The sequence below is a fragment of the Chiloscyllium punctatum genome, chromosome 7 (genome assembly GCF_047496795.1).
Source record: "Chiloscyllium punctatum isolate Juve2018m chromosome 7, sChiPun1.3, whole genome shotgun sequence".
In the NCBI taxonomy this organism is placed as follows: domain Eukaryota; kingdom Metazoa; phylum Chordata; class Chondrichthyes; order Orectolobiformes; family Hemiscylliidae; genus Chiloscyllium; species Chiloscyllium punctatum.
Window position 1 is genome coordinate 74,940,429 of NC_092745.1, and position 15,308 is coordinate 74,955,736.

General features: G+C 38.6%; 1 protein-coding gene across 4 annotated transcripts in view; it reads left to right on the forward strand.

Annotated features, from left to right (window-relative positions):
* Positions 1-15,308, forward strand: part of raver2 (ribonucleoprotein, PTB-binding 2) — a 95,671-nt gene that overhangs the window by 51,395 nt on the left and 28,968 nt on the right. For 2 of the 4 annotated variants that reach the window (XM_072574055.1, XM_072574058.1), the window contains exons 10-13: positions 2,503-2,617; positions 3,536-3,711; positions 4,044-4,133; positions 11,457-11,516. In XM_072574055.1, the coding sequence (XP_072430156.1) occupies positions 2,503-2,617; positions 3,536-3,711; positions 4,044-4,133; positions 11,457-11,516 (441 nt within the window). The remainder of the gene's footprint in view (positions 1-2,502; positions 2,618-3,535; positions 3,712-4,043; positions 4,134-11,456; positions 11,517-15,308) is intronic. The other 2 variants (XM_072574056.1, XM_072574059.1) reach the window with 1 other exon arrangement.

Below are 15,308 nucleotides of genomic sequence, written 5' to 3' on the forward strand. Positions count from 1 at the left end.
TGGAAGAGATGTGGCAGTGAATTAAACATTGTACAAAAAAAATCGAAAGAACTGTGAATGCTGGAAATCTGAAATGAAAGCAAATAGCTGGAAAATCTCAGCAGGTCTGGCAGCATTAATAGAGAGAAGTCAGTTAATATTTTGGGTCCAGTGACCCTTCTGCAGAATTGGAGAAGAAACATTAAGCACTCATCCCTGTTCCTGATTTACACCTTTTTGGGAAGTTAAATTACTGGGTTGAAAGCCATTTGCAATTTATTAAGCTTGGAAAGAAAAATACTTTAGATCTGGAAATACACAAATAAACTTTACTTCAGAAAAACAGCTTTGGGGCAGGTAAAAGAGAGAACATGGTTTGGTAGTGGCAAAGACCAAAAGACCCTTTTCCTCTATTTCCCCAATCCCATGGCATCCTGACCAGACATACCCAGAATCTGTGTGGCTTAAGCAACTGCTTTTGGCAGTATGGACACTTAAAATTGAGGCTTCCTACAAAAACATTTTTGAGGTGATTCTCCTTGAGTTTAGAACCTGAATACCCTTTTCAATTCAGAAATATGTCGTGGATCAGGGAACAGAAGGGTGCAGACAGGTAGTTCTTCTGGGTCATGACAGAGAGTTAACACCAACTTAAACTCTAGACAATCTCACAAAAAGGGAGAGATAAGGGTTAGGTAAATGCTCCTGCCACAAGCTGGAGAAAAAAGGTAAGGCAGGCAGAGAAATTAAAACTGTCTCCCAATCACTAAAAGTGATTTGGATGGGAAACCACCCCAGTTACTGCTGTTGCAAGATGACTGTGTGTGTAATCAAAACTTTATTTCTAGCAGAAATTTGAGCTGAAAAGCTAGTGTTTATAGTGTTAAAGGTCAGTATCTGCTGAGCATGATTGTTGACGAGGATAGCAATTAGGAGTTTACACTAAAATTAATGGTGACCACTAAACAGCCAGAGAGTGTACTCTGCATTCTGGTAAATTATTGGGTGCTCACCATACCTACTAATGGGTAAAATAAAAGATTTTCCACCTGAATGTAAGTTAAATTTGGCATGTTGACAAACGTACTCATGGAAAAGAGTATGTGGTGCCACTGGTGGTTAAAGTTTACTTCAAGTAAATGTGTTACAGATCTTGTCTCACTCTGGCCTGTGCTAGCATTAAGTATTTTATTGGAGGATGATTTAATTGGCAGTAGGATGTTACCGTCAAGTAGAAAGTGACATTCTAGCGCACCTGGGGAGGGTGGAGTGAGCCGGGGCAGAAAGGTCAGGAGCAAATGAGGTTCAGAAGTCAAACATGCTTACGCAAAACCCCTAAGGTTTGGAGTGGCTCAGAAAGGGTCACCAAATTGAACAGGGCTGAAATCTAGTCAGCAAGATCAGAATGGGTCAAAGTAGGGTACTGGTTGTAAAATAAGACGAGGAAAGGCCAGTGAAGATGACAAAAGTTGACAGGACAGAGCCAGAAGTTTGCCTAAGGATGAACACCTTTCCTCCCCCCCCCCTCATAAAATTGCAGGTAAACCAGTGGAATTCTCAGGCAAACCAGCTGTATGTGAAGCTGAAGTGGAAGAACTGCGTGTGAGTAAAGAAAAAAGCAAACAACCACCTGATGGCAGTAGATTTCCAGCTAAAGTGGGATAGGTTAGGTTCTCAATATGAAGAGTAAGAGGAACGTAACCTGCAGTAGAGACCACAAGTGTAGTTAAAAACTTATATATTGGGGTTTCAAAGGAAGAATATTAAGCTTTAAATTTTGACCAGTCACTCAGACACTTGTAAGTTTGATAAGAGAGATGTGAGGATGCAAGTTTAGATGTTGTACAGGATGCAAACATTGTATTACCTCCCATCGACCTTGTAGAAATCAAATTTGTAAAAATGCTTGAATCAGTTCTCTGGATTGTGGTGTAAAGTTGAAACTCGGGTGGCATGGAAGAAGGCTGACTTCCATCCACAAAGCAGATTTTGAACTCTGGTTAGGATGCAGAAAGTGAATATTATCCCAATGTATGTTTTATCCCAACTGCGTTGTTGGTTCATATTGAATAGAATGCTCACGATAAAGGAATGTCAGGTTGTAACAACTAAGCTGCCCAAACTTGCTGTTGGGCAAAATTGGAATAAATTGACCTTTTTCTTCATTTTGCCTGAGTCAAAGTCTGTCCAAAACACGAATCTTATTAAATTTTGTAAACAACTATGTCAGCATCCAAGTTTGCGCACACAAATGGTCATTTGAGCAAGGTACTTGAGTCACTTGGCATTTGTGAGAAATTTAGCTGAAGCAAGAGGTAGCTAGGGAAGAAACAGAATAGTTTTATCACAGTTTTAGAAACCTGACTCTTTAAGAATATCTCCAATTTTTAAAATCCAGGAACAATAATTATAAGGAAAACCAGAAGGAAGTCACTGATTGTAAAAATATTCTAGTCTATATTCTCAAATAGATGATTGGCAGAGGAAAAATGTATGGTTGTTCAAGTCTCCTTTTCTCCACAGACTACTACAATGAGCAACCAGACGTCATTGTTGGGAGTCCCACCACCTGATTTAAAAATACCGAACAATCCTTATCTTAACTTTTGCAATATACTGCCAAATCTGAATTTGCAAGGTAAGAAACCTGGGGAGGTGATCCCTTTTTAGCATATCAGCATGTATCAACTAGTGTTCGTAATGTTTCAAAAGAAAAATTGAACTGCTCAGACCAGTGCTTCCCAAGCATTTTCCAGATGTGACTCACTTTTGAGGCATTAACATGGTCATTACCTCACTGAGAACTTTTGGTTGAGGTGGGGCAACACTGGTTCTGAGCTCATGACCCCCAAGTTTCAGTTCTCAACCTCACTTTGTGTCTTGACTATCAATTATGGTCGCCTCGAGTTGCATTTTTTGGAAGAATGATGAGGAGGCACTGCAAATAAATCTGCCATTGATCCAAGGCAAAATGCGACATCAAAGCACGAAGTGTAGAGAAATATTTTTCTATTCAAATTATTCTCTCTCTGTTCAAAATATCATTACCAGTATTTCCAGATGAATTTCTTTCTTGATGCATGTTCAGGATATAGGTATGCAACATAGGTACTTGCATAGTAGTCAGGTTGACTGTGGTCTCTGATCACCACCTACAGTAGGTTTGTGCCAATTTAAAATGTATCTGCGCAGAGGTTTATTTTGTTGGAGATTATTTTTTTCCCCCCGAGATCTTTTGTTTATTTTGGAGAAATTTACTTCCGATCTGTAAAATTTGGATTTTTGATAAATATGTATGTGTAGGCAAAGCCAACCTTTAATATTTTCCTTATTCAAATAACCTGTATAATGTTTGTCTGCTGTTTCATGAACCATATTGGAACTGTTGAAAATCTGCCACTGAGAAGTTGCAATCTTTAAGAAAAATAGGAAGATACTTTCCTGAACTTTCATTTTGTTTTTGCTTTCTTGCTGTCCAGTGTACCCAACCAATTAATTGGTTATTCTAAATTTTGTTATTCTAAATTTTTAAACTCATGTCTTGTGTTCCCTCCAGTTGGAAATGCCAGTAAGCATAACGTTGGGCAACAGCAGACTGGAGTTCTGGAATCCATGTTAAATCCAGCAATCTCGAGGGCAGCCACAGCCCCTGAAATGCTACAGACGTCCACCTCCCAGTATGCATTTGACTGCTATCCTGAGTACACATCAAGCTGTGGGGAATATTCACAGGTAGAGCTGCAGAAAGCAATTTGCAACGGCTGCAGTCATATTGTTTAAGTTGGATTTTAAATGTATTAATTTTCCATTGCCTTGGTAGAACTGAAATTTAAATGTACAACCAGTATATGTGTACTTCAATAAACCATGAAATGTGCCCAAAAGAATGTGGCCAAAATAGATTGCAACTTAATTTTAGCCTAATTCTTAGTTATATAGTAGACAACCTTTAACGTACCTTGTAACATTTGTGTTTCAAAACAATTTGTGTGAACTGAAAAACTAGTGAGATGGGAACAGACCAGTATGGAAAAAGGCCTATGAAATTGTTTCTATATTGGTAGGATGCCATGCAACAGTGGTACCAGACCTATGTTCCATCACACAACTCCTCTGAGGCGTTTGTAGCAGGATGTGAAAAAGAACAGTGTGAGGTAAGTGAAATCACTGAGATTGCCATTAATTACATAAATAGGCCCATAGGTTGTGAAAGAACCATGGTGCAGTACAGTTTCTTTATTCTGTATTTTTGTATTCTAGCTCCTTAAATAAAAATAGGCTAGATGTTTTCGTGTGCTCTGCCCTTGGAATCCTCTGTTAAATTCAGCAAACTTGCTATAATAGCTTTAGTCAAGTCAGAGGCTCCCTGATGTTGCATCAAATCTGTTGCTGCTGATTCATTGGTGCACAGGTTTGAGAACAATGTGCTTTGCTATCTCTCACTCTAGTGTTTTTAGAATGTTAAGTTTTCTGTACCTAAACTCTGGAACAGAATGAGAGTCTAAGGGGATTATTCTTATTAGAAATGGTTATTGGGCATAAAGTGAAGCTGAACGCTGAATTGCTTGCATAATAAAAAACACAAGCTGAGTATTGCTTTGATATTTCATGCCACAGTGGAATGTTTGTGTATATAGTAAGGCTAAAGGGATGTTTGTACCTCAGAAAAACGCCTGATTTGGAAGAGGAAAACTTTGGGAATTGGTCCTGATGAAGGAAAATAATAATCCTCACTCCCAGTATAGTCACTTAAATTCTTAGAAAAAAATGATGGACTTCAGTAAGTTTTTTTTCTCAAAAAATGATAAGGTGTACTTCATACCTACTAGCTCTTTTTTTTCTCTTACGAGTGAAAAAACAACAAAATCTAGTGCCATTTCCTCCTTCCATGAGCTCAAAACATAAAGGCAGTGCAGTCCCGTAGAGAGTTGTTGTGGCAGTGTCCAGTACTGTTGTCTGCAGATAGCCCTATGCAATTTGTATAAACGTCTTTGTTTTCACCTCTTCCTAACTCCTTTTCTATTATTCATTCAACAGGTGGCTAGGCCACTATTTATCTCTGTATCACTAATTGTGGGCTGCTGCCTTGATCTGTTGCAGTCCATTTGGCTTAGGTACTCCCACAATGCTGTTTGGGTGGGGTTTCCATGATTTTAATGTAGTGACAGTGAAGGAGTGGTGATTTAGTTCCAAGTCAGAATGGTTTGTGGCTTGGAATGGAGCTAGCTAGGTGAATTGAGGCCACAAGTTTGGAAGGTGCTTGAACAAAAACAGAGTGCCAATAAAACTCAGCAGATCTGGCAGCATCTGTGGGGAAATGAGAGTTAACGTTTTGAGTCAGATGACTCTTCATCAGCAATGCTTTCTGTTTTTGTCTCTGATCTCCACTATCTTGTTTTATTTAATTGCATGTTGGTATGTGCTGCTGCCACAGTGGTAGAGGGAGTGAATGTTGAAGGTGTTGGTTGGGGTGCCAGTCAAGTAGGCTCCTTTATCCTACATGGCATAAAGCTTCTTGAGTGTTGTTGGAACTGCACTCATTCAGGCAATTGGGAGTATTCTATCATACTCCTGAATTGTGTCTTGCCGATGTTGGATAGACTTAGAGATTGAGATGTGCGCAGCAATTCAGCGTAATTGAAATGCATGAGAAGAATGTGTGAGAAGGTCAGCAATGATGAGATAAAAGCAGGCAGCACAGAGTCCCTCACCCTGTTTCTACCTGTCAAGTGGTGTCACATGAAAGCAGGTGATTGGGTGTTATTTGTCTTTTTTTAGTCCAGGTGGTAGAATACTTTCCCATTTGGAGTACAGCTAGAAAATTTTATTTTAAAATGTTTAGCACCCAAATTAAATTGAATAGAGATGGCTAGGTAAGGATGTGTGGTGGCTATATTATGTGGGAGTTGGTGGGCAATGGTGCAATCCATTTCAAGTGTTGGATGCTTGAGTTCAGTTTGAAGTTGAAACTGGGGTCTGAGCTATGATTGCTGCAACACGTCAAGGAGGAAGAAAGACTTGCCTGGACACTGTTTCAAGAGTCAGCCACACACATTGCATTAATTGTATGAAATTTGGTCCACGTCAGGACAAGGAGGCTGTGACTGAGTGAAGCAGATATTGGGATCCAGAATTTATCTTTGGAGTAGCTTTAGCCAGTGTCTTTGTCTAATAGAGACGAGACTCGCGTTCCTGATGTTGGCAAGGGCACAGGCTGCAGGGAAGATGAGCAAACTGTCCAAAGCACTCTGCCACAGCAGCATTCAAGTCTGGGAGAAAAAAAGAAATGAAGTAGTATTTGCCTGTGCACAGTGGAAAGAAAAACCAGAGGGAGCATGGGACGCGGTAGTACTGGGAATGATAGTTGTTCAGTGGGGGCAGGCTTTATTTGAACCATGCTTGGAACTGGTGAATTGTATAACAAACATTGTATTTAGGGCCTTTAACTGATGTGGGTAGAGGGTTCAATTGCAACACAGTTTTAAAAAATCAGAAGAAATGAGAGAGCAGAAATGTAAGGTAGTGAAGAGGCAATGATAAAATGCAACAAAACGGACACAAAATGGGCAGCAGCAAATCGAATCAGATGTAGTAATGGCTAAAAACTCAAAGCTCAAGGCTGTCTACAAATGCTGCTTGCATTCAGCTACAAAGATAAATAAGTTGGTGCCAATGGAATGAATGAATACAACATAATAGCTGTTGCAGAGATGTCGCAACAGGTGACCAGGACTGGTAGCTCAATATTCAAGCATATTTGATGTTCTGGAAGAATAGATAAAAAGAAAAGATGGTGAGAAAGCATTGTTAATAAAGGAAAATATTAGTACAGTGATACAGGTGCAATAGATCATAATGTTGAATCTGTTTGGATAGAAATAAGGAGTAGCAAGAGACAGAAGTCATGTGTGGCTGTCGTCTACAGTGCCCCGAAGAGTTGATTCACCTGTAGGACAATGTATAAATCAACAAATTATAGAGTTATGCCAGAAGGACACTACAGTTGACTTTGGTCATTTTAATCTGTGTAATGGCTAGACAAATCCGATTGGCAAAAGGAATGTGGGAATTGAATTTGTATGTATCAGGCTTTTTATTTTAAAACAATGTATGCACAAATGACCTGGGAACAGTCATTTTCAGATCTAGTTATGTGTAATGATGTAGGATTAATAAGATTTTGTATTTTTGAGTTCTCTACAGGGTAGTGATCGCAACATGGTAGAATTTCAAATTCAGTTTGAAGGAGAGCAAATGGAGTCTCAAACCAGTGTTCTCAACTAAAATAAGGGCAATCGGTTTGTGATGTGAAGAAAGAACTCCCTAAAGTAGGCAGGGAAAATGGACTTGAGGGAAAAATCAGTAAGCAGATATTTCATAACAATCAGCAAAAAAAAATCTTGATAAAGAGAAGGACTCAATGAGAATAACAAACTATCTTTGGTTAACAAAAGTGGTCAAACAGCATCTAGTCAAAAATTGAGGCATATGCAGTGGGGAAAATTAGTGGGAAGTCAGAGGCTTGGAAAATTTTTAGGAACCAATAATGGATGACTAAAAACTACATAATTTTAAAAAATATATATTTTAAAAGTATGTTATCTTTCCAGCCTTTGAACAGCTGGTTGTGATTGGTCTCCTGAACAGCTGCAATCCTTTCTCACAATTGGTGAGGGAGAGATTTCTGACCTTTTATGGTGGTTGGAAGCTCATTGATACAGTTAAGATGTTTGGGATTGAAACACTACCCTGAGGAATTCCTACGTTGATTTCCTGTGCCTCCTGATGACTGACTTGCAACAATCACTAACATCTTCCTTTTGTGTTAGTTATGGACTCCAACCAACAAAGATCCCCCCCCACCCCCCCAAATTCCCATTGGTTTGAATTTTGATATGGTTCTTTGTCATGTTTGGTCAAATGCTGCCTTGATCTCAAAAGCAGTTTCCGTCACTTATCCCCTGGAGTTGAGTTCTTTTGTCCATATTTGGGCTAAGGTTGTGAGGAGGTCAGAGGTTGTGTGGGCTTGGTGAAACTCAAATTGAAAGTAATGATCTGATTATAGTTAAGTGCCACTTAATAGCAATTCAACTACCCCGCCATCATTTTGCTGATCACTAGTAGGTCTGCAGAAGTTAGTGGTAGTTGGCCAGTTCAGACCCAAAATTAAAGCCTTTTGTTCCTCCAAAGGGCCCAAATGCAGTGTGCCTCTCGGAGTGTTTGGGTCCTCTTTTAAAACACTTTTTGGTTTTCAGGTCTGGGGTTTTGGATATATGGATAAAGGATACCCAACCTGGTTTGAGCAAGTATTGCAGTTGCCTGTAACTTTTGCAATCTTCATTGTGTGACAATACTATGGCTTTAAGAGGTTTTTGTCCTTTTTTTTTAAATAGAGGTTGAGACAGGTGTGAGAGGTCTGCTTTAAATCAGAGTAAATAGCTTGTGAAGTCTTGGGTCTTTTAAAAGTTGGAACAAGAGGAACAGCTTGAATGGGTGGGGTCAAGTTCCCAAAGAACCAGTATTTTCAATAGCTGTTGGGGTTGTGAAAGCTGCAAAGCTCTTGCTCTGCTATAGCTAAAAGCTTGGGTTCTCTTCCTACTGGTGGAATTGCATGCAATTCCAATCAGTTACTGTATTTGCCTTTGCCAAGTGTGTATTCATGCGATGTTACTATATTGAAAAAGTTAAGTAGTTTATTATTTTACTATTTTGCGAAAGTTACAGTTAAGCCAGTTTTCTTTTTCATTTATTTTTCTTTTGTCTGCATCTTAACTATAGTGTATGACTAAAGCATGTTTTGCTTCAAGTCCAATAGTTTGACCAATTGAATTGTGTCCAAAATGCAATGCTTGGCACTTGTCTTTAAAATAAGAAAAAGTTAGGGCCTAGGCTATCTTTTTGACATGTTTTGCTGGGGTAAGGTTTGGTTTGGTCTGGTCTGGTCTGGTCCATGACAGTTGCCTTCAGTAGCTTTGTTTATTGCCTGGAGTTAATCAAATTGGCTGAAGGGTGACACCTTTTGATACTGGAGATCTTCAGGTGACAGTAAAGATGAATTTTGGCACTTCTTGCTGAAGATTGATGCCAGTACCTTTTGTCTTTTACACTACTGTATTGGTCTTCCCCAGCAACTGAGGATGGAATATTGTGGAGCCTCTTCCAGCAAACTTTTAAATTACTCACTGCTATTCATGACAGGATAAACCAAGTCTGCAGAGGTTAGATCTGATCCATTGTAACTTAGCTCTTATCTACTGCGTGCTGCTTCCATTTATGTAGAATATAAGTAATCCTATATTGTAGCATCACCAGGTCAATGCCTAATTTTTTAAAGTATTCTGGGCTGATGCTGGCATGCTTGTCTGCGCTATTCATTGAATCAAAGTTGATCCCCTGGCTTGGCGACAAGGATGGTGAGGGTTATGCTGGTCGCTGAGGCGACAGATTGTATTTGAATACAATTCTGATGGCCTGCAGTATCTTATGAATGCATAGTTTTGAGTTGTTAGATCTATTTGAAAAGTGTACAATTTAGCATTGAGGTTTCCTCCTCCAGTTACACAAAGGAGTGTAACTCCACTGACAATGGGCCTTTGGTTTCTTGAAGATGGTATAGTGATCACTGTCTCACTTATGGACAGATACGTCTGCTGCATTTCGATTGAGGACAAAGGCAGATACGTTTTTCCACTTATTGGTTCCCTCACCACATGCTACAGATTCAGTCTAACAGCTTTGTCCTTTGGGAATTGACCAGCCCAGTCCAAAGTGGTGCTTCAAGGGCACTCTTTATAATGCACATTGAAGTTCTTTGCCACCATCTGTACTCCTAAGTGGTGATTTAAAGGGGAACTGATTCATCAACTGCTGGTAGGGCTGATGTTGGTGACAATCCGGTTTCCTTGCCCATATTTGATCTTATGCCGTGAGACCTCATTGAGTCTGTAGTCAATGATCAAGACTCTCACACAAACACCTCCCGGTGGTATGCAACTGTTTGCTAACTTTGATGGAATGGTTATGATGTCGGCATGGTAATCATATGCTCAGAATTATACCTTACAATCCCAGGCTGTTGCTTGACTAGTACGTGGGGCAGCTGACCAACTTCAACTTGAGGCCCCATGTGTTGCTAAGGAGGACTTTGACGAGTCGACAGGACTCCTGAGTGTTTCTCATTTTCGGTGCCTTGGTTGGTGCCAGGTGGTCCTTCTCGTTTTGAGCCTTAAATGAAACTTTGTAGTGGTTAGATGCAACTGAGTGACTTGTTAGTCTGTTTGACATTGTAGAGTAAATCCCATTGCTGTGGGTCTGGAGTTACACATAGGCCAGATGGCAGATTCCCTTTTTTTAAAGGCACTAGTGAACTGGGTGTATTTTTGCAACAAGCAACAAAACTGATTTCATGGATCACCATTAGACGAGCTAAAGTTGTTTAATTCCTGACTTATTAATTGAATTCAGATTGCACCATCAGCTTTTGTTTAATTTGAACTGAAACCCCAGAACTTGGGTCTCTGGATTGCTAGTCCAGTATCACTTGCCATCACCTCCCCAGTTGGTGTAAATGGTTCAACATTGTTCTGACTGCAAGTTTATTAATTGAGCCTAAAACCAATTGCTGGGAAATCTCATCCAGGTCTGGCAGCATCTGTGGAGAGAAGGCAGAGTGAACATTTTAGGTCCAGTGACCCTTCTGTTCTGAACTGTTAATCGTAGAACCCCTACAGCACGGAACTAGACCATTGGGGCCATTGAGCCCACACCGGCCCTCTGAAGAGCATTCCCCCTACTCTACTCCCTCTAATCCTGTAACTCCACATTTCCCATGGCTAATCTATTTGGCTTGTACATCTTTGGACTGTGGGAGGGAACTGGAGCACCTGGAGGAAACCCACACAGACGCAGGGAGAATGTGGAAGCTCTCACACAGTTGCCCAAGGCTAGAATCGAGCCTGGGTTCCTGACGCTGAGGCAGCTGTCCTAACCACTGAGCCACCATGCCACCCAACCCTGCTGAACTCTATCGACTAATGTTGACATTGCTTTCTTTCCACAGGTACTGCTAGACTTGCTGAGTTTTCCAACAATTTGTTGTTGTTTCTGATTTTCGGCATCCATAATTTTTTAAATTAATGGAGCAATGATCAGACTTTCAACTTCTGAAGCCTCCTTTTTGTAATAATAAAGCCTTCTGAAACATTCATTGCATGGCTTGCAAGGGTCCAAAGGGACTCCTTCCATGCTTTATCAGTTGCCCTTTCAGAGCCGAGATCATCATTTTTCTTGTTTGAGGGTTCCACTGGAGATTTTCTTTGAGGTTACATTTTGATTTTTAGGGGTTTTTATTCATGCCCACTAATTTATTAGATAATACTGTCATGTAGCAATAAATCTTCTGTCACAAATATATAAGATTAATCTCTCTCAGAATTCAGCAAGTTCCTCAAGTTTTCATGTATTTTTATTGGTCTTAGGTATCAGCCCCAACTTTTGTTCAGACATCCGCAGCTCCTGTTGAAATGTTCTATAACCAGGTAAGAAATCGAAAATGCATCCAAGCAAATGAGCACCTATGAGTGTCATAAATTTTCAGGAAAGCTTCTACAAAAATTGCCAATGTTGGTAATTTCTTATGAATTTTACTTTTGCTCGGAAAGTAATTCTTTCAAACTTCTCTCTTTCAATTTTCCGATGTTTAACTAATGGCTCTTGATGTTGAATAAATTCTAAATGAATATGACAAAGTTGTCATTCTTGCTTTTCATTTTTAGAAATCAAATCTCTATTCCCCAGTTAGTTATATAGGTATTTTCTCTTCCACCTGTTCAGAGTTGTCAGTACACACCTCCTGAAGTAGGTGGGAGCTGGCCCAGAGGTAGGGAAACTACCATTGCACCACAAGGGGCCTACCTGTTAATTGTATGTCACTTGTCTTTAATTACCTACGGATGGAGGGCATTAGTTGCATTTTCCATGCATTTTTAAAAGGAGATACTGAAGTTTGGGTTTAGTTGAAGTGGGAGGTGTGTACTTGTAATATCTTCCTTTCTAAATATTAGACTGAATAAAAATTGCCTTAAATTCTATCCTTTAACTGACCCTTTTGAATAAAGCACACTACCAGTTCTTGAGCATTTTGCATAATAGATGTTCTTCTTTTCGACTTTTTCAGCCAGTTTAGCTGTATTGTACATTTTTGCTCAATAATTGTATAGTTTTTTATATGCGAGATTAATTTTTCATGTTCCCTTCTAAGCCATTTTTTAAAAGTGCATTCCTTGGCCCTTTGATAATGAAAGGCTCCTAATTGCATTGCTAGTTTTAATATTGATTACAAGAACATAACAAGTGGTTCAGGATTTATGCTAATTTATGTATAATTTTGCTTCTGTGTGCATGAAGGAATGTCGAATATCCCATCTGCAATTTCTGTTGCCAAGGTATAGACCCACTGCATTTTGAGTGTAACTAACTGTCTTTACACATTTAGCGACTTGAATTTATTTAAAAAGACCAATCCAAAGAACACACCAATCATCTCATCAACTTGGGAGTTATATGTTTGGCAAAATCCAGAAAACATATTTAATATATTTGTCAATGTACTACTTGTCTTAACTTCATAAGTAGTTCATTTTTGATTGACGAGGTAATTGCAAATACTCTATACAGATGGAACTCTTTGTAAAGGATAGCTTTGCTTGTTTACTGTAACAAAAAGTACAAAACACTGATGAAATTTCAAAACTGTTTTCTCTACCCCATCCTTGTTTTGGTTGTTGCTTTTCAAGAAAAGTGAACTTCTGGATCCTATTGTCTATTTTATGGAAACAACTTGGAGGAAAATAAATCAACTATTTTGCATATTGGCTGTGATTCTCAGGACTGGATGTAAAATTTGGAAATTTATGATGTAGAGTATGACAATACTGTAAAGCATTTTTAGACTTTAACAAGAATTTTGGATGTGATTGAGTGAAAATGCAGAATAGCTCATGGAATTTGGATGTGATAGGTGAATGAGCCTTAACGCAGAGGATATTGTGAATTTTGAAAATTTGGCAGTTGTATATGTAGTCTTCTGTTCTCCATGAGACCAAGAAAGGTGTTGGAATAATCAGTTCTGAAGTGATTGCAAAGTTGTAAATGGTTAGGATGTCATTGAAAGTTGCAAAAATCTGGAACAACTGTGAAATGGTGGAAATGAGCTTCAAATCTCTGTCCTGTTTAATTATCGAGAAAAAGTTTCCATTACATGAAATGGCAAGCTGCCTTCTAATCTTTAGCAACTTGAGTGAGTAGCTAAGGATGGACTTAGAGATAATGGCAAAGGCCTTGATAAGGTTGAATATGATATTGGTATTCCCATTGTACAATCTTGCAAGAAATTATTTTCATCTAAATTTGGTGCCTTAGTTGCAAAGTGGCAACCGTGCATTAAAGACAGTAATGGTGAGATGGAGTTGAACATCCACAGTTAGGTGGAAGCTGACAAGGTATATTTTTATTTTTATTTTGCAGTATCTTTAACTGTGGACTGAAATAAGAAATGAACTGTTTTAAAATCAAGAATTGCTGCATGTTTTGAAAGCAAGTAATTTGGAACTTAGAAGCACCATTTACAAAGCAGCTTGTTCAAGCAGTGATTTAAAATTTGATTGCAGATGAACTGGAACTGAAGGGATGTGCACAGTTGGAGCTTTGGATAATTGATCTGTGGACTAGTAACCAGTTATTGATGACAGAAGTCTTCTGCATTCCAACAGCAGTTGCTTTCAGCTAGCTGAGCAGTTTGGGAGTATGAATGAGATTCAGAGAAGCTTTTCAGTTCTCCTTCATCACTTTAAACCTGAAGAAAATGAGTGTATTTTTCATTCAGTTGTGATAGTTCAGACTTTTGACTGAATTTTTAAACAGTCGATGTATTTATAGTACTTTTCATAACCATTGGACATCTCAAGTCATGCACGATAATTTTTCGCATCATAAAAAGATGGTAATATTTTGTGTACAACAAGCTCCTGCAGACAACAGTGTGATAATGATCAGAACGGATTTTGTCATGTTGATTAAAGGTAAGAATACACTCTAGACTGCTCAGTATAAATACCCTGTGTCTCTTTGAAAAAAACACCATGAATCTTTTATATCTGCTTGATATCCTCGTACAAATTCCTGTGGCACTTACTACAACGTGCCAACCTAGAAATTACTCATCTACCTTAACTCTGTTTCCTGTTAATTAGCTAATCCTCTGCTGCTTCTGCTGCCCACTTTATCTTAGAAGAGAGATCTATAACTTTTTAGCTGTGATCTAATGACTGAAATACTGTCATTTTCTGCAGAGGTCATTCTGCAATAATGCAACAGTTGTGTTCCTCTGCATCTTTGCGCTATAGAAAATTGCTAATAGTAAATCTCTATTCCCATTCAGTAGAAAGTTTGTGTTGGACAAACAATGTTCACAATTTGACATTTGCATTAGAGCTAATTCAAGTTGACGAAATGCAAGTTATAGTAGAAGACTTGTCTGTCACTTTTTTGGTGTTCTTTATGTGCCTCTTGTCTTATTCATTTTATTGGTATTTTTGGTATATATGTTGGCATCCACATTTCAAAAGTGTCTCTTTCCATCCTCACTTCTTATTTTTTTAAGTTTCTAAGACATACAGAAAAGCAGAATGTAGCCTCTGCTGAGTCTTTATTATAAGCTTGAGTTTTTTTTGTTCACACATTCTTCATCTTCGTAACATGGCTTCCAACTATTTCTGTCTTCTTTCTAATTCCTGTGTCACAGCTGCCATCCTCTGTTATAATTTCTACTAAACCGACAAACATATCTACTTTTGGTACAACGCAATCCACTTCAATCTCAGCCTTGTTTCTTTCAGCTGCTATTGAGGATGAACATCAAAAGGAATCAAACAATGGACATTCTTTCTTGATCTGCAATATTTTTAAGGCCTTTCCTAGTTTTGTAAGTAGATCTATCTGTATTTCCTTCCCCTTTTTATTTCTTAATGCCATCCATATGGATTATGCATTTTCCAATCCAAAATAATTTCTTACTTACATTAACAAAGCTAATCTATCACCTTTTTCCTTCCTATCTGCCCTTTCAAAAATATGTCTCACCTCCGAATTCTTAGTTCTCAATTCGGATATTCTTGTACCTGTTTCTGTTAAGGCGAAACAATCATGGCCATTAACCTTTAATTAAAGATCCTTTAATTTTGCCTTTTTACCATTTTCTTCCCCCTTGACCTTTTTAAAATATTGCTTACATACTCTCGGTTGTTTTCTGTTTTATTTTGGGTATTTTCTAA